Source organism: Coturnix japonica, chromosome 12 (genome assembly GCF_001577835.2).
Source record: "Coturnix japonica isolate 7356 chromosome 12, Coturnix japonica 2.1, whole genome shotgun sequence".
Lineage (NCBI taxonomy): Eukaryota > Metazoa > Chordata > Aves > Galliformes > Phasianidae > Coturnix > Coturnix japonica.
The window spans coordinates 16,705,180-16,727,372 of NC_029527.1; the positions used below are offsets into that span (position 1 = coordinate 16,705,180).

General features: G+C 48.9%; 1 protein-coding gene across 6 annotated transcripts in view; it reads right to left on the minus strand.

Annotated features, from left to right (window-relative positions):
• Positions 1-22,193, minus strand: part of SRGAP3 (SLIT-ROBO Rho GTPase activating protein 3) — a 64,113-nt gene that overhangs the window by 35,489 nt on the left and 6,431 nt on the right. For 5 of the 6 annotated variants that reach the window (XM_015875333.2, XM_015875329.2, XM_015875332.2 and 2 more), the window contains exons 2-3: positions 6,300-6,492; positions 4,376-4,538 (exon numbers count right to left, since the gene is read on the minus strand). In XM_015875333.2, the coding sequence (XP_015730819.1) occupies positions 4,376-4,538; positions 6,300-6,492 (356 nt within the window). Of the gene's footprint in view, positions 1-4,375; positions 4,539-6,299; positions 6,493-22,193 lie in introns of those variants that run through there. The other variant, XM_032447228.1, reaches the window with a different exon arrangement.

Consider the following 22,193-nt stretch of genomic DNA (forward strand, 5'->3'; position numbering starts at 1 on the left):
TTGGACCCCAAGCCCCACACCTGCAGGAGATAAGGCAGGGGCACCCAGCACTTCCAGCTGGCCCTCTCTTGCAGGAACTAGAGCCCAGGTCCCAAAGTGAGCTCTTCCCAAAGCCAACAGCTGTGGTCACTGTCCTTGCTTTCTTACATGGCCCAGGGGGAGCCCACACAGACAACATTTTTAAAGCTAGTTTTAAATGTTTAAGTAGAGCACAAGGAAATGGCTCAGTTGCTGTTCTCATGAGTCTCATTGCCAAGGAGGGACCACAGGTGTGCACCACATTCTTCTTCTGCACTACTTCTGTGCAGACAGTACCCAGGAGCCCTGCAGCCTGATGATGGGGACCAGGGTGAGCAGCACTCAGCCCCATAGCACCGGAGTCTCCCCCAGACTCAGGCAGGTGAGAGCTGACAGACTCACCTCACCTGTCCCAGTTCTGCTGTTTGCCCTTTCTGTAACAGAAAAATGGTGTTCATGTATTACAGACAAAGCCAAAACACCATTCACCAACCCAAGTCCCCAATTCAGCTGCTGCTTTATGCCCATCACTCCCACCAAAGGAATTCTCAGTGGAACAGCAGGAACTTTGGCTTTGCAGGTTTGTCCAAATTCCTGTGCCAAAGACAAAGTAACAGGAAGAAGCAACACAACTGTTGGCAACAAAGAGCTCCTGTTTGAAAGAAACAGAAAGGGGCTTCCTTCCAGACAGACACTACTTCATTAAACCTCTGGCCAGACCCCGCAGTGTGGGGCACAAACACTGTCACAGTGCACAATGACAGCCCAGGCTGAGCAGCGCTGCAGCACAGTTCAGACAAGCAGCACTGCCTCAGCATTACGTCCCTACATGTTTTCTGCTGTGTTTCCAGTAATTCCTTTATACATGGTATGGCTCTATGAAAGTTCTCAGGAAGGAGGAGGTTCAAATCCCAGCTGCAGAATATCCCTCATGTTCCATCTCACCAAACCTCACCAAAACCCCAAATGCCACCAGCGCTGTCCTGAAAGGCAGCTCTCACCAAGTCCAGCACAGCCCTCTTTACAGTGCAGCACAGCCTCATTCCCCCAGGGCTGCAGGCTCTTCTTCCCCTACTTATATTAAAAGGCAGCAGACAATGAGAGGAGGGGTTACATTTTTCCCTGCACGACTTCCTCCTTACTTTCAAAGCTAATGAAGTTGTCACTTATGAAGCCAAGAGGAAACAATCCAGCTGTGGAAAATATGGATGGGACACAGCAGCTGCTGGAAGGGCTGCAGGGCACCAGGAATACGGCTTGGGAGAGGGGAGCTGAGCAGGGCACAGAGTTGTTTGGGGAGCTCAGCTCAGCACCTTCAGTGGCAAATTACCATAGCAGCGATCAATTGCTTCTCAATTATGCACATTCTCATACCCCAGATATTATGTAGCTGCTGCTTTGCAGCAATTGTTTACATTTACATAATGAAAGCACAAAACACAAAACCTTCCAGTTCCTCCATGTACCCGCAGCATGTCACAACCCATTAATAAACTCTAGATGGGAGGAATTAAAAATGACATCTCTGGAAAAAAATGTTACCTTTATTTACCATCAAAGAGCAACGAGCAGCAAATCCAAGCAGCTGAACCACAACTGTGACTGCCTTTAACCCTTCAGAGCTGGCTTGGCTGTCCTCCACCTGCACAGCACAGAGTCCCTGGCAGTGCCTGATGAGCTTCAGTCAGACGAAATACTGAAGGACACCTGCTCTGAGAAATCCAGCACCAGCTGCAATGCTGGACTCGATGTCTAAAAAGCCTTTTATCAGGATGCTCTTACTTCCACAGATGTGCTTCTCCACCAAGCACTGCTACAGAATGCAGCCCTGGATTCCACTTTGGGCATGGTATGTAATAGGTTGAAAATATAACCTTGCAGGGGGGTTGGAATCAAATGATCTTTACGGTCCCTTCCAACCTAAGACATTCTATGATACCCCAAAAAGTCAACCTCCCTAACCCCATTAAGAACAAACAAGGACACAAAACACACCCTTCTGGTGATTGAGCTGATCGCTACTCCCAGGGACATGCGAGTTCTTCTACAATTTAGGTCTACAGGCACAAACGCAGGTGTCACAGATCCCCAGGACTCAATTGCAAAGCTTCCCTCTGATTAAAACCAGGCACTGGCTTTAGCAGGCTGCAGACAGAGCTGCTGCTACTTCACCTCTATGGGCAGAAGATGGGAAGGGAAAAGCAAGGAGCAGCAATTTCTATGCAATACAAGGAGACGGAGGAAAAGCAAACACTAAGAATCCCACTGAAGGGATGAAATACTTCATCCTGACCTTGATGAAGACTGAATTACTACAAGAAAAATACTTCCAACATCTGTACCCTCATTTGGGTGGTGACTGGATTTGTCCTGTGATTTACAGTGATGCACACCATCACAGCCTTGCGAAGGCAGAAGGACAGTCTCAGTGCATGGCTCAACACTGAATTGAGAGCAACATGAAAATGGGAGGGAAATTTTGACAGTTTAGAATTAACCAGGACTGGAAAAGGAAGGACATCTCACATGAGAACAGGTCCAACCCTGCCCTTGTGGCTTAACTTCTAGGTCAGATCTATAAAGTGGAGGAAACTAGTCATAAAAATATTACATTTAATTTACCCTCCAGCTAAGCTAAAATTTCAAGATAACCAGAATTCAGAATTCTTCTCCTGTGCGGAGTCATCCCACAGGACCTGCCCTGCTCCTTTAACTGCAGTTCTCCATACACCCACTGAAAACAAGCTACAGAAGTTAAGAATGTCAGAGTGATGGCCCCAGTGGAAAGCCCAGGCAGTGTAGGAGCCCCAGGAGCTGCCGGCCATGACCCCAAAGCAGAGGTTTGAGCCCAAATGCCACCAGTAGCTGCTGATGGGGACAACTCCTTCACAAGTCGTTCTGACCGCCTTAGGACTCACACAGCTTCCAAAAATGTAATGTGTGGCAACAGATCAACCATAATAATGCAAATGTGATAAAATATATGTAGTAACAACAACACAAGAAGTCTTTCCTTTTCACCTTCTCCTTTCAACAAACATTATCAGCTCACTGCTCATTCTTCCAAATTATTACCAACTCCACAACAATTTTCCTTCCTCTGGTTCTGTCTTTAATCAGTCACTCATGAAGAAATCAAATGCTCCTTCCTCATTGTTCAACAGCTTTTCCTCAAGTACTTCAGCAGGAGCCTTTTCCAAAGGCTGTAGGACACTGAAGGTACCACGCCAGCCTGCTCTTGTCATCTCTGGCTCCAAAAAACATTTTCACCAGGCTTCCAAGTCATGACTTTCCTCTTCAGAAAGCTACACTCGCTCCCCCTGATTGTACTTGGCTGCATATCTGTAATCCTGCTCTTTACTAAAGTTTCAACCAACTAGTCTGTTTTTAAAGTCCGATTGCTAATCTGCTCCCTGAAATCCTCCAGGAGTCTTTAAACAACAACAAAAAAAGAAGTCATCACATTTTCCACCCTCCATTCCTCCAGCAATGACGCCAGTTTGGGCATTAGGTCACACATCACTGCCAGTCACCTCAGAGCTTTGTATCTCATTTCTTTAGAACTCTTGGACAAAGAGTATCTGGAAAGAACTCTAAGCAACAGGCCCTTGTATTGGTTTGCTCTAAAATATCCACTGGTGGTTTGGCTGGGTCAGGCTCCTGCAGCTGGTGCTGCTTCCCTGCCCCCAAACAGATCTCCACACATCTCCATTCCAAGCACCCAGATGAAGCCAGGCAGTGTTTGTCTGTGACCTCCTGCTCTTCTTGTACTTCTGACACCTATTCTACTTCTCATCCTGTAGCCCTTTTCTTTCTTGTGATTTTGGAGATGTTTTTATTAGCTTTATGTCTTTAACAAACTGCCTCGGAGAATTTTTATTTGGCTGCCTTACTCTGGTGTTACACTTTGATGTTCCAGAGCTCCAGTTCCTCTCTGGTTTTCTCACTGAGTTGTGACATGTACTTATAAAGTCTCACTGCTGCCTCTGTCTCCTACCAAAGCTCTCCCACACCCACACAGAACCATGGGGCAGAGGTAACACCAACACTGTTGATGCAGCTCTGGGTGCAATTTCTTCACCAACTAAAGCGGGCTGCTGTGATGGACCAGGACCACAAATCCAAGGTGTTCTCCAGCTGATCACAAGCCCACCTTCTTACCAGGACTTTTCACAGGTGCTAAGCCATAAATATGGCTAAGCTCAGCCTCAAAAAACCTAATGCCCAATAAGAAGATTAATTCTCCACCTTCAAAAAAGCCTCCAGTTTGTATAGAAGTCTGCAAAAGACTTTCTTTTTAAATTAAAACCTAAGGACAGATCCCCGCTACACAGAGCTCCCAACACAGCAGTGTTACCTTCTTGAAGAGCCTGATGACATCCTCACTGATCTGTGACAGCCGCACGATGACATTGTTTGTGAAGATGTCGTTCAGGGTAGCGTGATCCCTGCTCTCCCGACGGGTCTGTGTCAAAACCAGGTACCAGCAGTTCACTGGGGAAAGGAGATGCTGATCCTTCCTAGGGGAATTGGGGGGAAAAAGAAAAAAAAGCAGAAGGGTGAAAGGAAAAAGTCAGGAAGGCATGCAGTTCTGCAGGGGATGCTGTCAGCCCTTTAGCAGTGCCTTCAAACACAGCACAGCCAGCTGGAGCATGGCATGGTCCAGAGCACAGCATTCAGTACTGATATTCTACATGCCTGCACCCACTGCTCAGCACTCGTGGTATCAGGAGGGCACAGGGATTTGTGACAACAGTCACGGTGTGAAGAGCTACTGAGGAGAAACTGCAGGAACCCTCATTTCATTGCATTTATTCACATCTGTTCAGATTAGAAATTATCAGCCTCCAACAGTGCCACACTGCTGTGTGACACCCCACCGTGCCACCCGCATGCCCAGGCAGCACGTGGCTTTCCCCACGTTCCATCTCTCAGACACAAAGGCTGCGGAGAATCCCAGTTTCTATTCATACTCAGGAGGAGCCTGGGGATGTGCTCATCAGGTCCCTTCCTGTCTCTTCCCTTTCCTTTTTCTATGTATTATACTTACTGTAAATGGCACAGCCCACTGCCTGCCATCCTGGCCCTGCCCAGCTGCCCACTGGGCACCACGCAGCTGAGGGGCAGCAGGCAGCACAGAGCAGCATCTCCCTGTGAGCAGAGTTCTGAGTGCGTCAACTGCAAACTTGTGCTCACCAGAGAGACCAAGTAAACAGATTAAATGGGATTTACTAATGTGGAATAAATAGGATTTAGTAATGTAACAGCAGAAATTGCTGTTCTTGCAGTCGAAAGGGGAAAAAATAATCACAGGAGGTTATAGAGAGATTGTGAAGAGTTGGGAATTAGGCTAAGTGCATCTGACAGGCAGAAACCTCCACTTCCTAGGAAAATGGCTGCGTTAATTGGCCAGTGGATTGAATGACACCTGATTCATCTTCAGCAAAGGGCACGTGCTCCCCTCGGAATTCAGGGATGCAGCCAGAGACGCATGCTCGGGGAGACCAAGGCCAGGAATGTCAGCACTGTGCGGTGCCAGCATGCAGGGCCATGGCACAGCAGCACTGCAACCAGGACCCCCAGCTCCATGCCCTGCAGGCACACAGGACATCCTCCCTCAAACACCTTTTTTGTCTTTTTTTAAAACTATTTTTTAATTTCTCTTGTTTCATATTTGTTTCCATATTTGAGTGCACTTATTCTCAAGAGAGGCTGCTGTTGGAAACCAGCACACATTCACACATGCAAGGATTTTTCAGTTTTCACCATGAATCTGAGTTTCACACTATTCCATATCCAGTTCGTACTTCCTATTTCAAAACTCTGTTTTAAAATATTTACACAGAAAACATACATATTTCATTTTGAAGAAGTGTAACAAATTACATTTCCACAAGCTGCTTCCAAGCCAGAAAGCAGCTCTGTCTGCAACATGGTGCATTCTGACACCGAGAGATGGAAGTAACACCTGGGTTACAAAAGAGGCTGACCACCAAACCCACAGCTGGACGTGGACCTCCCAGAGAACAACACCCAGGCTGCACTCCTGCCTCAGCCTGACCTCGTGCTTTCATTTCACTGCTCAAAGAATCGTGTAGCAAGTCCCATTCCAGCAGCAAAGGTCTGTGATGCTTCTGGCTCTTTGTGAACTCTACACATTGGTGACACAGACAAGGGCCCCACCAACGCTATTCCGTTTAATCCACTTCTGGACTCTGCAGCTAAAAAAACCCACTTAAGCTCAATGCTCGGCTCCCCTCAGCCCCGTGGTGCCCACTTACTTGAACTGGTGCTCACGGGAGCCACGGATCTTGGAGGAGAAGCGCTCGGCCAGCTTCTCCAGGCTGCGGGAATACTCCAGCTCAATCTCAGCCTTCCTGCGGAAGAACTCCTGCAGGTCCTGCAGCAGCTGCAGGCGCGACTCCGACTGCTGCTCCAGGCATTTGAACTGCTCCACCAGCTGTGTGCGGATCTCTGAGTGCACGAGAGAGAAAAAAACAAAGTTATAGCCACATGCAGGATGGCCATCCAACCACCTTAGAGAAACTCTCCCTCAATTCAAAGCATAACAAAGCAAACAGAATGAGAGCTGGAGAATCCCATTCAACAGTTTCACATTAAAAACTTGTTTTTGGTCAAAATAATCATCTATGTAAGCATACAGAACCTGACCTGCAGAGCTGTCCAGTTGCTGCTCTGAAGGTCAGTGATGTTCACACTCATCCATGCCTGCCTGCAGAACGCACCCGCACAGTCTGCCTGTGAGTGGTCCCCCCGGGCAGCACCAGCCTGAAAGGCTCAGAGCCCCAGTCCTGCCCAATCCTTATTCCATGCTGAATGCTGAATTTCTTGAACAGTAACCATGCAAGGCACCAATGGAAATCAGAGATGAGTCACAGACAGCGCTGAACTCTTCTACTGAGCAAGGATCCCATGTGGAAGAGGTTCCAGCTGCTGCTGTAGGCAATGTTGTTTGTCAGCATCTCCTCCAGTAACAAACACAGGGCCCACCAGAGCCTGCCAGGTGAGCTCTGAGCTGCGAACGAAGGTACCTGCAGCAACCTCATCACTGCTGAACTGAATAGCAGCACTAATGGGACCAGAGGCTGCAGGCTGCATGAAGGTCACCTAAAAATACAAAGCTCTTTGGAAATAGCGAACGTGCTGAAAAAGCTCTGCAGAGAACATGCAGGTGGGCAGGTGCTGAGGGACCCCAGGGACAGCCACACACAGCTCCAGCAGATGGGGCAGGACAGGACACAGGGTAATGCCAGCTGGTGTGCAGCACTGCCCCAGGAGCCACCAGGCAGTGCCACTGCCATCCAATAGCACTACTGGGCAAGGAGCCTTGAATTAAGCCTCCTAAAAACCCCCAGTACGTTTCCACAGGACACAGCAGTACCAGTTATAACAAAACGCTGTGAAAGCCTTCACACTCCCTGCTGATGAGAGCTTCCTTCCCACACAAGGTCAGTGGAAGTTTCATTACATCCCATATGGATTTTGCATTCCCACTCCTGCTGCTGCCAACGCAGGACTTGCTTCACAGCTCTTTGCTCTGCTGAGCCCGTTTGATAGAGGCTTTTTTTAACACACAATTCTGATCCCTAGCTCTCTCTTTGCGGAGAATTACAGCCTGAGGTGCTTTCTAGAACAGCTCTTAACAGACACGGCAACACGCAGAGATACAAAGAATACCAATAAAGCTTCTCCAGTCTTTTCAATTCACTCTCTGGACACTTTTCCCCAGGTCGGGGCTCTCCGTCCCATTTCAGCATCACTCCTGACACACACACCTGCCCACAGCCTGAGGCTGCCCAGCACAGTGCAGGCACTGACCAAAGCACCACCAGGGCAGCCTGGCGGCACAGGGCCAGTACCTGCAGCCATCACACGGAGCCCAGGAAGAAACCAGCCTGCAGGAGCTATTGCTGCATTTTACATGGAAAAGGTTCACAGCAGAAAACAAAATTAAGGGTTGTGTTGGAATGAATGCAAGAAAATCAAAGCATGGCACAAACCCATACGGCTGGTCCCGTTTCCATATGAGCTGGTCTGACTCAAAATACACAAAACCACGGTGCCAATTAAGCCCCAAATGAGCTGTTCTGCAACCAGTATGCAAAGCAGTTCCCCGAGTTCCCTCGAACACTGCTGGGCAATCAGCTTTCACCATTTGCTGCTTTTCTCTCCAGTTCTGTTTGGTCCTCTTTACATGAAAGTAGTTTCCAGTCGGAGCACTCCTGCTATTTACAATGCAGGATGAGAGGCAGAAGATTATTTCCTTGGCTTGCTGAAATGCAGCGGCAGGGATACTGGAGAAAACTGAATTCCTTGGCAAACAAAGGCTCTGCAGCAGCACACGGGATGAATGGCAGGACCTTGCTGAGACACAGAGCAGCTGCACCCAGCACTGCTGGCATGGTCTGGGGACTGCTCCCCCGCACCAGGACAGGGGCACTGCACAGGTTGGCTCTGGGTGCATTCAGATCCCACAGCCCACACCCTGCACACAGTGGGGCTGCAGGCAGAGACCCACCATGCACCACCTTGGGTGCAGCAAGGCGCTCCTCTACCTTCCTCCAGACTTCAAAGCAGTGGTGGCTGATGCAGACATGTGGTCCAGCACATCAGGGTGAACCTCATTTTTTCCTATCCTGGACTGCTTATCTCACCCCTTGCACAGCAAGGACAATACTGGCAGGACACACAGTTGGAGAGAGACTACATGCCTTCAAATAGCAAACCCCTGACTGCATAGATGATGCAGTACTTCACAAAGAACAAAATTCTTTGGGACTAACTGTGGCCAATCTGAGACCTTGTTTCACCAGCAACATGCTTGTCTGTAGAGGTCAGAATGAACCCAGCACGCTTGATTTCAGCTCAGTATTAATGTGCTACTGCTCAGCCAGCTCCACCCACACTTCACTGAGGTTTATTTTCCATATGGCTTCATCTCTCTAAAATTTAACAGTGAAACCTTAGATGACTGCCACCGGTGCAATACAGCCTTTATCAGAGGTATCTGCTCTTATTATTGCTTTATTTTTTGTGTCCTCGTGTAGCTGAAATACTCTCCTGGGCAGGATGAACTCTGAGTTCAGACATTCACAGACACCACGTTGAAATCCCAGACCAGCTGAGACTGTGGCAAAGCTCCCACTGAGCTCAGCACAGCAAACTTCACCCCTCTGCAGTGCACTGCAACACAGCAGCATTCCCCAGAGGCAGTTTCACAAGCCGGCCCCTCTCCCAGTAACCCCTGGCTCCAGTGCTCCCTACCTCAAATCAACAAGGGCTGTGCTCCCCAGCAGGACACACCACAGCAGTGCTGGTTGGATCCAGTGAACTTACAGGTCTTCTCCAACCTAAATGACTCTGTGATCCTATAAAAAGTACAGCACTGGTCATGTCTGCTCTAAAAGCCACAGACCCTTTTGGAGGGGAGGAAATGTGAGAGCAGCCCAGCAAGGCCTGCAGCACTGGCAAAGGGCAAAACAAGGGATACAGCTGCCACAGAGTCCAGGAGAGGGACTCACACGGCCAGCAAAGCTCCCTGCTCCAAGGCAGCAGGACAGCCCTGCCCCACCTTCTCTATTCCCTTACACAACTAGGGCTTCAAACAATTCAAAAAATACCCTAGAAATGGTCAGCACGGTAGGTATCCCAGAGGGTGAGCGCTTTTCAAGAGCTGCAACACTCACTGCTCTGGGCAATGAACATGAACAAAGGTGAAGCAAACTCAGTACTTGGGAAGAGGCTGCATTACCTGCCCAGGACAACAACACCGCACTGACCCCAGAGCGACGGCCCTGCAGTGCAGCTCCTGGGCACATGCTTCACCCACTGAGATGTGGTAAGTGGAAAAGCAAGCCTGGCAAGAGAAGCCGTTGTCTTTCCCACAACAGTGATTAGCCTCAATAGTTTATTGCAAATATCAGATGGCAAGCTGGCTCAAAAGAGAGCATCCACCCACACCACAGCACCACATGCAGAGAAGAGCTGGGCCTGTCCAAAATGCTCTGCTGGTAGGTCTGCTTTCCTTGGATAGCTCTGGGGGGTAAAATGGGGTTTATTATCAACTCCAGCCAAGCCTCAAAACCAAAACTTCCCACAGATAAAGACTGTCTGAAAAGAAATGTAATGCTGTGTAGCAGCTTTAAATTTAAGAACAGAATTTCAGACCCTGAGCACACCAGATGGAAAGCAGAGCAGCCCAGCACCCAGACCAGGTGCACCCAAAGCACTCCGGGCTGCTCTGCAATACCAAGAATGGTCACTATGCTTCTATCACAGCCAAACCCAGCATTCTTTACACACTGCATACTGACTGAAAATCAGCAGTCCCACAGATCCAGCGAAAGCTGCATGGCTGGCACAAGGCAACGTGTGACCATGAGCAACAGAAATCCAGACCAACTGACTCCAGAACACAGGCTACCATGAGAAACACATCACATTTTGAGCACTCTGGAGCATTCTCTTTATGTAAGTGACCCCTGGAGCCACTCATTTTCCCCATTCTTCCTTCTGTCCTTCTTCCTAGGAGACGGCAGTGCACACAGTGAAGGGAATTGTTCTTTCTGCGTCAACAACCAGTATTCTCCACACAGCAAACTGCAGCTGCACAGCTTGTATCTGCACACCAACAGCCCAAGCACCACCCTGAATTCCTGAGAATCACCCAGTCTGGATTGGCAACACCTGTCTCAACTTCTATCTGGCCACCAGCAGCACAGAGGATGTAAATCTCAATTACTCCCAGGTACACTTTGTTGTCTGGGCTGCACTGATTACATCAATATTCTGGGAGCTACATTTTATACGACTGAAGACAGAGAGAGACCAAAGCAGCACCAATGAACAGTTACTTCTTTTGTTTGTCTTGTTTGTAGACAAACCCTGAGCAGCCCAATGATACCAGCCCTGGGGAGGCAGCCACTTCCAGGCACATCTGGATACCCTCTGCCATCCTTCCCCATGGGTTTCCCTGCCTGTATCAGCACCCAACACACCACAGCAAGAAAACCCATCCAAGCCAGCAAGCCCTGCCTGCTTCCCAAGCAGTTTTTACTCTTTCTGAAGCCAAACCTTTCAGGAAAATGAAGTTCCAAAGTTTTTAAGTGTGTCAATGTAGCAAAAACAACAGCACATTGGCAGAACACAAATCTGTATGAACAGAATGAAATAAACAAAAAAGATGAGGAAATCTCTCCAGATGAGGTCAGGCCAATCCCCTTAGCAACCAGAGCCAGAAGGAGAAGATGCAGCCAGAACTGCAGGAATGCTTTAGACATTGGTTCAGGAAAACATTCATCTGACCACCTCAGAAGAACCAGCAGTGCAGATGGGCAGAGAAGTGGGCAGGCTGCAGAGATGGAGAGACACACTGCAAAGAACCATCCCCAATCTCTGAGCTGGGGCAGATACTTCCAGCCACAGCTCCTGTGCTGCTGTGCCAGTCCAATGAACTGTGAAGAGGAAAAAAGACAATCATGAGAGAATTCAGCTTCCAGAGGGCACGAGTCACTGGGCTCGCTGGGCAGGGGAAGACCAGGGTGCAGAGGCAGCAGGAGGGGAAGGTGGGAGGCAGGCCACCAGCTGCTCCACTCCATGCCACTCCATGTGCTTTTGTTAGCAATGCAAGGAAGAAGTAAGAAATCCACAGCAACTGGTTAAAGCATAAAGGAAGAACCAAGCAGCCTTGTTGCTGGGTTTACTCAATATGTGATAAGGACCAACAGCAGCTCACGGAGCAGACACTGTGCCCATCCCACACACACCACATTGTGCACAGCACGAGGCACCGCCACAGCTTCTGCAGGGCTGCACAGCACATCCAGTCTGGGCAAGGCCCCACCAGGATCACCCCTGGCACACATTGACTGTGCCCACATGACGTCACCAAGAACTCTGTGTCTTGGGGCTATTAAAACGCAGAAGAGAACTTATTTACACTTTGAGAAAGAAAGGGAGCTATGCAAGAATGTGAATCACACCCCAAAGTCATTGAAATGAAATAAAGGAGCAGATCATTAAACAGTTTATTGCAGTACCTCACGTTCCTTAACTCAGACAGGGAAACTTCTCAGGGTCTCAGGAAGGAGCCTGGCAGCCCCAGCTGGGGCAGGATAACCACAGACAGCAGAGCATGAGCAGCTCAGGTCAGCAGCAGCTTCTGGGCACCCACAGACATGTGGTGGTTCTCTTCAAGGCTACTGAACATCTTTGTTCACACATAAACAGCACACAGTCACGCCTCAGAAGTTCTCATCCAGCATCTCGCAGCAACCTACAAACACAGCAGTACAGCACGGCCTGTGGGAAACACAGCTGCACAGCAATGAGGACACACCACAGGTACAGCCTCTGAGAAATGCTGACTCAGCAAGTTTGGGAATCAATACACAAGCGTGTCTCCTAGGAACAGATCAAACCAAACACCTGTAAGCAGCACGGCTGAGAACAGACACATGTGGAAGAGAAGCCAGAGGCAACATGGGGTGGCCTCTTAAGGGAAGCTATGCCTTAAAAGCACAGTGTCCTGAGCACTGCCTGAACTTCATTGAAAGCACAGAACCATTAACGTTCTTTCATCTAAGCACATCCAAGCAGAGGGCCAAGCACAGCCCTCTGCTGACAGCAGCACTTCCTCCTCCCGTGTCCGCCAAGTGTCAGCCCCAGGCAGTCACCTCACACCTCCTTTCCAGGAAAAACATAATATGGGAATAGTAAAAGAAAGCTGTGCCCTAACCAATAAAAAGACCGTCATCCTGAAACCCAACCACCTTGAAACTGCAGAAAGGAAGCATACGGATAAGGAGGGATTTCATCTTTCAGTGCCCTTCTGCAAGAGGAGACAACCAGCACAGCTCTGTGCGAATTCATCACCAACTACAGACCTCGAGCAGGTTTCAGGCTGCAGACAGCCCAAGTGGAGGCTAATAATATGCAGCTTATTGGGATCGTTGGATCGCGCAGCTGCCACCCACAACGCAGGGTGATAATCACCCTCACTGCTTCATTTTTGCATGAGTCATCACATCCTCTGCTATGAAGTGATCACATTACTTCCTCCTCCAAGGAAAATCAGCCAGGCATATTGTCTCCTCACCCTCTTCCCCAGCACCCCAGGCTTTATTTATTAGTGGGCACAGGATTAGATGGTGATAGACAAACAATGCAAAGGCACACACACACATCCTGTCACAGCACAAGAGCTCTTCCTCCTAACAGATGATGCACCCTTAGGCGCTGAAGAGGAGGGACCAGCTGAGGACAGGCACAGAGCAGGGCATCCTGCCATGTCCCAGCACTGGCACTGGGCTGTACTCAGCCCACCCAGCTCACAAGAGCTGCACTGGGCACACGGCTGCCTCTGTCCCCACAGTGAGGTGGTACAGGTGCACATTACACCCTCCCCTCATCATCACCATCTTTCTTCTGTACTAACTTATCTCCTTACACTACAAGTCTGGGAGCTCCCCTTATTAATTATTTGCCGCAGCTTTATTTCAACTGCTGTCTGGCAGCAATGCATGCATGTAAATGCTGCACTGCCTTTGGCTCACACAGCCATAGGCTGCACAGCGATGCACTGACAGGAGCTCACACAGAGCCCAGCCCCCTGCATGCGGCATCGCTGCGGCTGCTTGTTATAAATTCCTCCTGAACCAGATTGCTAATTGCTCCTCATTTCTGCTCTGCTAAAATAAGCTCAGGCTGCAATCTGCATAGCTGCTGCCAAAGGACTAACCAACTGCTGCCCACCCAGAGCCTGAGCTTCAGCCACATGCAGGAGGCTCCTGGCCAACCAGCCCCTGCCCCTCCCCACGGCCCTGAGCCCCCACAACACGCCAGCTCTGCAAGGGCATGGGCTTTATCTAGGGCATGCAGCACTGAAACTGAAGGCTGAGAGGAAGTGCCAGATCCCACATCACTGCGTGGGTTTGGAAAGCACAGGGAAGTGGGACTGTGGCACAGCCCTGCAGCATGCAGCACAACACCCACCAACATCCAGCCCCTGCCATTCACTGACTGACTGCAGCTGTCCATGGCGAGGAGCAGAGCAGTGATTGTGTGCACAAACCTGCAAACAAACACTGCATGCAGCACATCCAGGGCGTTACCACCATGTCTTCAATAGCAAAAGCTCAGCACTTCCCTTTATCTTCCTGAACTGTCAGCTGGGACTGGGACAAATGTAATGCGCCTCCACCACTTAACACCAAGGCACGCTGTTCCCAGAGCCCTGCCCAGCAGCTCTGCTTTCACACACAAGGCTACAGTCCCCATTTACCTCTCACATTACAACCACAACGTTCTTCAATCCCGAGATGCTCTCATGGAGCAGAGATCTGCCACCACAGCAAGACTGGGAAACATATGAAGCCTGCAAGCCCTTTATGTTCATCTGCCATGCATAAACAGCACATGCAGTCATAACCTCACACCACACCTTCAGCTCAAGCAGCAACCTGTGCCAACCACACCTCAGCACCTTCCTGCACAGCAAACACAGGGCACGTGTGCACACATGCACCCATCCTGCAGGGTGGGAAGCACCAGCCCCACTCACACCAACCTGACTACAGGCACAGCACCATGGTGCTGCTTTCAGCTCCCTTGTTAGACAACAAAAGCACAGCAGGAAGGGAAGCAGATGCTTCCATCACAAAGAAAAGCCTTACAACGAAGCATAGGGAACAAACATCAAGAGCCTCCTCCAGACAAGTTCCCATCACACCAGAAGCGTGCTGCCCTGCACACACAGGCTGTCCCACCAATGCACTCCCAAGCACAGCTCTCCCAGGAAGAACAATTAACCACCACTGCTGCAATTCTGGCAAGCATGAAGAGGCCTGAGGCCATCAGGACCCTGCACATTATTACTCTTTTTAGGACCAGGCAACCCTCTCCCAACCAAGCACAGTGTTGTGTGCAGACACCTCCCAGCCCATGCAGCAGGAATCCTGAGCTGCCCTTGCACAGCCTGACGCCCGGCAGCTGCAGAACACTGCACAACAGCACGGTGCTGAGCGCCTGCTGACAGCTCTCCTCCTTTCTCCCCAGCTCCTCTTGGTGCAGACACAAACTCCAAGCCCTGAGGATTAGTCAAAATATTCCACTTACCTGATGCTCACAGTCCTTCCTTATTTTGTCCTGTGCTTTGTTTAGAAGATAACCTTCAGTGATCTCCGAAGTCCTCTGCCATACTTTTTAAGGATTCTGCTCTCCTTCCACTCATCCATTTCCCGTCCCTGCTGCCCTGGCACTGTGCAGGCAGCGTGTTAGGGAGCACAGCCATGTTGGGACACAGCTGCACATAAACCCTGCAGCAAAGCAGCCCACCTTTGTTAGGGAAGGCAGCCCCAGGGTTCTCCAAGCAGCGCAGTATGGGGCTGGCAGCAGCAGAGCCACCCGTGCCCTGCTTGCTGTGTGCCAAGCATTGTGATGGCTGCAGCCCTCCTGTGGCCCATTGGCTCCCCTCTGGAGCTCTCCCCGATTCCCTGACACCCAGCTCTCCTGCAAGCACCTGCTGTCCTGGTGCTTGGGTCATGCACAAACAACATCCCCTGGAATTCAGTGCAGGCTTTGTGCCATGTGTCCCACTTACCTCATCTATTTGTCAGAAATAAAAGATACCAAATCCCATTTTATTTATTCAGACCAGACTTGCAGAAGGGAACAGTCCCATAGGCATCCCTACTTCATCCCTACTACAGCTCCTTGCTGTCAGCCCGTAAGCTGCTGACTGCATCCTGCATCTCCCAAACACAGCAAGCAGCCAGCTACTGAAGATTGTCTGATTTAAGGCTTAGTTAAACTGAGGGCGTATTTACCACTGTGAACTCTCTCTCCACAGTGCTGGAAATAGAAGGGAGGCCCTTCTAACACACACAGACAGCAGCCTTCCACAACCAGTGCTGGCAGGGAAATGATTCTTTCTCCACCTGGCCCACGGGACAGGAAAAAGCTACTGGTTCTCCATGTTGGTCAGAGTCAGAGCAACGAGACGTAGAATGAATTCGGAAAGAGTTTGTTCATGGTTGTTGTATGAATGAGACCCCCCCGTTGGTGGCAATCTGGCAAAATGCTTTTCTTTCCTCCAAGTTAAAAAAGAAATTGAAGCACAAAGTTGTTATACAAGTACATTGTGGTTATCCAAATACCCAGCAAAGTGACCTTAACTACAGCAAGTCATGCTTAGCAAGACAACAATTTAAGACAGGTAGTTTTCTTTGTTCCGAGCAGCCTGAAGTGCAGCTATTTTAAACACAATTCCCTGAGCCCATACGGTGCATGTGCAATATGTTGTTGTTGGTCTGGTTCCAAATGCTCCACAGGGCAGCTGCCTTGCTGGGGACCAGCCCAGCGCTGGGCACTGCTGTGTGCTGCTGAGCCACGTCTGGGGTCCCAGGGGGGAACACAGCAGATAGCAATGAGAAAAGCTCTATTCCAAACCACCCAGGGCACTGAAAGAACACGTGGACTAAGACCCCAAGGTAAAGAGAAGTGCTCAGAATCTGCTTGTTTCTTTGCATCTGCACACAAATGACTGCCAATTCATTTACAAATCAAATTTCAACTTGTCAGATATCTGCTAGCAAACTATTTTCCTCACACCTTCATGCTCTATGCAGATTTTTGTTTTTTTCATGTAAAACATTATACCTACATGAAAACATGCTCCAAGTAAAACACATTCTACACATTTCCCACAGCACTGGGTTTCACACGTTCACTGCCAATTCAAAGCCAGGAAAGCCCAGCAATGGTCTAAAGACAGTACCCCTAACAGCACAGCAGATGGGGCATCGTGCCCAGACCTCCACACGCTGTCGAACCCCTCCTGCTGATGGCACTCATATAGAAAACACTCTGACCATAGCAATGAAGAGGAGACCTCAGTGACTACACCAACAGACCAAAGAAGGCAAAAAACTTGTTGAAGCCTCAAGCTTTGGACACTCCTCGATAACAAAAGCAATGGAGAATTTAAGCCTACCTGCTCAGTGATGGGCAAGCAACTGGTCACCTGGTAGAATGCCCTACCATGGCTTTTTGGCTATTTTCATCTGTTGTAAGGTAATATTTTTCCTTACTGAAGAGATACACGAGACAGATGAAGAGCATAAATGTACCTTTGAGATGGGCAATGATTTAAGTGATGGCCTTTAGCACCAACCATCAAATTGAGTTCAAATAAGTAGTCTGAAGGAAAAGGCCAGCAGTGAGTTGACACAGCCTCGTACACAAAAGTGCACCATATATCTTCTGTGCCATATTCTTATTCACTTTGATGTATAATCATTCCCTGCTCCTCTTGATTGCTTTTCAAAAGCAACCTAAATTAATGTGAGCTGGTAAAGGGTAATTATCTCTATGAATAATTAGCATATGCTAATAAATGCAAAATAGGACAAAATGCTAAGTTTTACTACCTCTAACAGTTCATGACATCCTCTTTGCTAAAAGAGCATCCAGTGAATATGGACAAAGAAGCACAGAGCACAGCTGTGTCCTCACTGCACACATGAAGAACTCCTACAGCAAACACCCCCACAGCAAACATCGGCAGAAGCCTGGGCCTGTGAGAGCAGCACATCTGGGGATCTCACTCAGAACACACAGCAGCTTTCAGCTTGCTCCAACTGCACTTGTTACCCCCTCAAAATTATAACACGTGTTCTGGCATCGTGATAGGAAAGACATTAACAAATTATATGAAGTATTATAAATCCAGCTGGAATCCAGCCCATCATTATTTCACTGGTATGCTTGTTAAAGAGTTTGACATCTAAGGGTACACTGAATCTATAAGTTTCGTTCCCCTCATCTTTTGGAAAACAAAACAAAACAAAACAGCCACAAAACGTTCATGTTTGCATTGCCCTTGCTTATCTCCTTGTCAAGAATTACAAATACAGTGCAGTGAATCAACTTTGCAAGAAGTAAGGCAGAGAAAGCCTCACGTCTGTCTATGAGTTCTTACCAGACAACACTAGGACCACCAGAGGCTGAAACACGCTGAGGCTCCAGATCTGAGCAGCACATTTCACACTGTCCATCGGGTATCTCAGGCAGACAACCACCATAACAGCTCACTTGCTTCCCATAGGATACTGCAGGCCTCTAAAGGTGCGGTTTCTCTGAAGCAGTTCTCTCCTTGCGCTCAGTGCTTCCCTGGGCTTCCCCTTCTCTTCAAGCTCAGGCTAAGCCTGACAGCCTCTCTTCTCCTGAAGTTTCCAGCACGGAGGCTGGGCCGCACAGAGCACAACAGCAAATGCAGCCAAACCTGCTGCTTCAAACAAGATGAAAAATGCACATGCTGATGAACCGAGGCATTCCCCGTTTTCCATTTGTGCACCTCGGTGACTGATGAGCTGTGGAAGCAGCGCCCACCATCCCTCACACCAAAACCTGCTCGCCAGGTCCAGCAAAACAATATGACTTTCCCCTCTCAGTCACAGAACAGTAAGATGCAGAAAGAGATTTATACCACCATTCTTTGCTAATCTGAGTAACAAGACCTTAAGCCACGTGAGCCCTCTGTTTCTCCAAGGGATGCCCACTCCATCCTGCACTCCATCTGACCACAGAAGCAAGCCGGCCTCCCTGGGATCTTCCCGCCCCCAGGGACAGTGCTGGGCAGCAGATCCCACAGCCACAGGGATATGCAAAGAGCCACACTCAGTGCCAGCTGGTGGGCAGGGGCTGCCAAAGAACCCCATGGCCTGCAGTGAGGGCAGGTCTCCTCCCAGACCATGTGGCTGGGGACCGACAGACTGATGGATACAGGGATGGCCCACACACAGCTCACAAATCTCCTTGTGAACAGGAGAATCACTTCCCCATGCAAAGGTGTCAACTCACGGCCTCATAAGCTCAGGTTTTTGAAAGCAGACTTCTGCATCCTGTATCTCATTTCAAAGCAACTCATGAACTTCTACTCAGACAGCCAGCAAAAGCCCATTTATAAATATAAAAGGTAAAAGTAATTCCCGGATAAATCACAAACCAAAACAGGCCCGAGTTTGTCATATATACATTATTCACAATGACTAACTCTCCTGCAGCTGTATTTTGATACAATCATGCTAACTCTAATTCCTTAAAGCAGGAGGCACCTCTTCCCCCTTTCTCACATTAAAGCTGTCTGCTTTCTGCCCTCTGTGGATGAGGCACCAGGAGAAGGAACAGATGCTCTGCTGAGCACATCCAGGCTCTGCTCGACTCAGAACACCTCTCATCTTTTTGAAGCTGTAACTGAACATTCCTGGAAAAACTAAAGCAGTCTGAAACAGTTTGAGCTACAGGTTGTGATGGGTTTTCAGTTCAAGCACCCCAACGCCAGTCACCCACTTCTCTCTGTTTTCCTGCCTTTCCAGAACTGATCGCCAGGAACACAGATGGGTCTGCAGTGCCCAGACCAGTGTCCCGCACCACAGCCCACAGGGGCTGACAGCTCCGCACCGCTGGGGATGCTAAGCACTCCAGATAGATTCTCTCTGTTTATTTCACTTGGAAATTATTGATTTAGAAATTACTTCCCTCTATACCGCCAATGATACGTATGCTTATGTACAGCAAACATCTCACAGCCACAGGCAATGAGATGCCAGCACGGGAACCCTTCAGAGCTCAGCAGGCAATGAAGGCCTGATATGATCCTGGCAGTGACAGCAGACCATCTACAGCCAGATGGATGTATTTGTAAATAAGACAGATCCGTTTGTCAGGTTGTAATTGGTTTTAGAACAAGCAATTCCCACGATGACAAACAACAATTAAGGAGCGCAGAGCTCCCACAACATGCAATCTGAGTGCACTTGCAGTAAGGACAAAAGAACTGCTGCCAACAGCAGGGGGATGGCTTCCTTGTGAGACTGCCCCGAGGATGCTCTCCTGGAGACCAGGAAAGCCCAGCAGTGCTGCCAGGGCAGCTCCGGCCCCTCCACCTCCAGATGTGTGGGGGCACTTCGCCATGTGTCAGGACAGCAGCAGGAACTCTCTGCAGCACTGCAGGGAGCACCAACAGCACCACACCAAGATGTGCAGGAGCTCAGCTCCCCTTGTTCAGCCCCAAGGATGCTCAGCCCTGGTTCTGAGCAGACCTGCATCAAACAGCTTGTTGTTACGCACTGCATCTCCTGCACCATCCCGCAGGCACCATCACAATAGAAGATGTTACAGTCTCACTTTTAGGGGGTTTACAATACAACATTTTCGCTTGCAGTGTCTGCTTATTGTCTCCTCAGGGATTTTAGCAAGAGTAGGTCAAGAGCAGACAAGCACTGCACAGAAACAAATGCTTCTAGAACACGAATCCCTCTGAAGGACATCGTGCAATGAGTACTATGAGCAACACAAATGCCCCACAAGACTCAACTTACAACTGGTTCAGTGCAGCTATTATATTTTCACTCAGTTTTTGCCATACATCCTTTGGTTTCTCCTTAACTACCCAAACACACTCTTTGAGTGGAGATACCAATTCCTAGCTTCCCTATTACAACAGCAGAAGTCCTGTTCACTTTAGTACTAGAAACAGTAGGACCGTATGAAATACCCTACAGGACACCAACCATGTCTCGCGAAAAGGGAAACAAAGAGCAGCTAAAGGAAGCCCTGGCCAAGCAGGATGCTCCTCCTGCAGCCCCATGCTGTGGCACCGAGCACTTTGGCGCTGCTACATAGGCACTCACAGACATGCCAACCTCATCCTGCCCTGCGGCCTCTCAGAGCAGCACTCTGATGCTCCAGGGGAAGCTGTAACGTATCCAGCCAATTGTGTAATGCTCCAGAAACTGTTTTCTGATCTCTCCAGCAATCGCACTCAGCCCTGAAGCATGACACTTGATTGTGCTGACTTCAGCAGGATTAACTGCGCAGAATATTGACTGCAGAAGTACCCAGCCCTTTTAAAAACATGCCCACCTCCGCACAGAAGCACTCGGAAGCACTACTGCAAAATCAAAACACATCGCAATCCCCAGCCTACACCTGGCAGAGCTGAACTCCACTGAGCAGCAACATACAAATGGTTTCCCAGTAAGACACCAGGGCTCTCATACTCAGCACTGTCACTGAATTTTCTAACTGCTGTACCATTAGTGCTTATAATGTCAATGATTAAATTACAGCATTATCACAGAGTAAAACGTGCATGAAGAAAAGAAGAAGAAGGCAGGGACTCCAAAGTATTGACATGGCTTTGCATTCCACTTTTTTTGTTTTTTTCTTTTTTTTAATATTTAGCCTGGCCGTTCAAGCAGCATAGTAAAATAGTGCTGAGCCTCCCCAGTAAACATCACTACCTGCACACTGAGCAAGACAGGAGCCCATGGTCAAAACCCCAGCCCCAGAGAGCTGCATCCCCTCTGCTGTTCATTCTGTAGGGGCTGACCTAGAAATTAAGGATATCCTCCTAAGGAACAACCTTCTCTCTTCTCTCAGGTGTCCAACAGACACCAGTGAAAAAGCATAGAAATGGCTCAGTAATTTTCTGTTAGGACGTAGGCAGTTCGATTCTCCAGACAAGAGTGCAATACTTTACAGAGCTGCTTATGGCAGTGAGATGCATGATAGCCAAATACATGACGGTTCCTCCCAAAGGCCTAGGCAAAAAAGACAAGTAAAATGTCCTTCCACTCCTCCCTCTTTAAAATAGTTCTGTAACTGCAGAGGAAAGAAGAGTCATGGACAGTAATGCAAATTCTTTTCTGAGGCTGTTGGATGCAGAGAGGTGGTACAATTTTCCCCTAACTCTGAAGACCCAGATCAATAGCCTGCAGCATCAGTCATCCCTCCAAACAGGGTACGAAGACAGAGGCACCCACTGCCACAGGGAACTCTAACATCACATCTCTTTACATATCCTTGTTTTTAAGGCAAAGCAAATGGTAAGATATAGAACAAAAAGGATGATTTAACACAAAGGGTATGATTTAAAACAAAGAGGATGATTTAGAACCTCTCCCTCCCTGCCATGGATAGGATCCTAACAGCTGCCTCCTCGCTGATGAGTAATGACAGCACTGGGATAAATAATGCAGCCATATATATTCCCCAGCCTGGCACGTGAGGCCGCCGTGCTGCTGATGGTGCCATTTTTCATGGGAGCTTTAAAAGCAAGCTGCTGGCAGAACGACCTGCAGCTCTGTGGCACT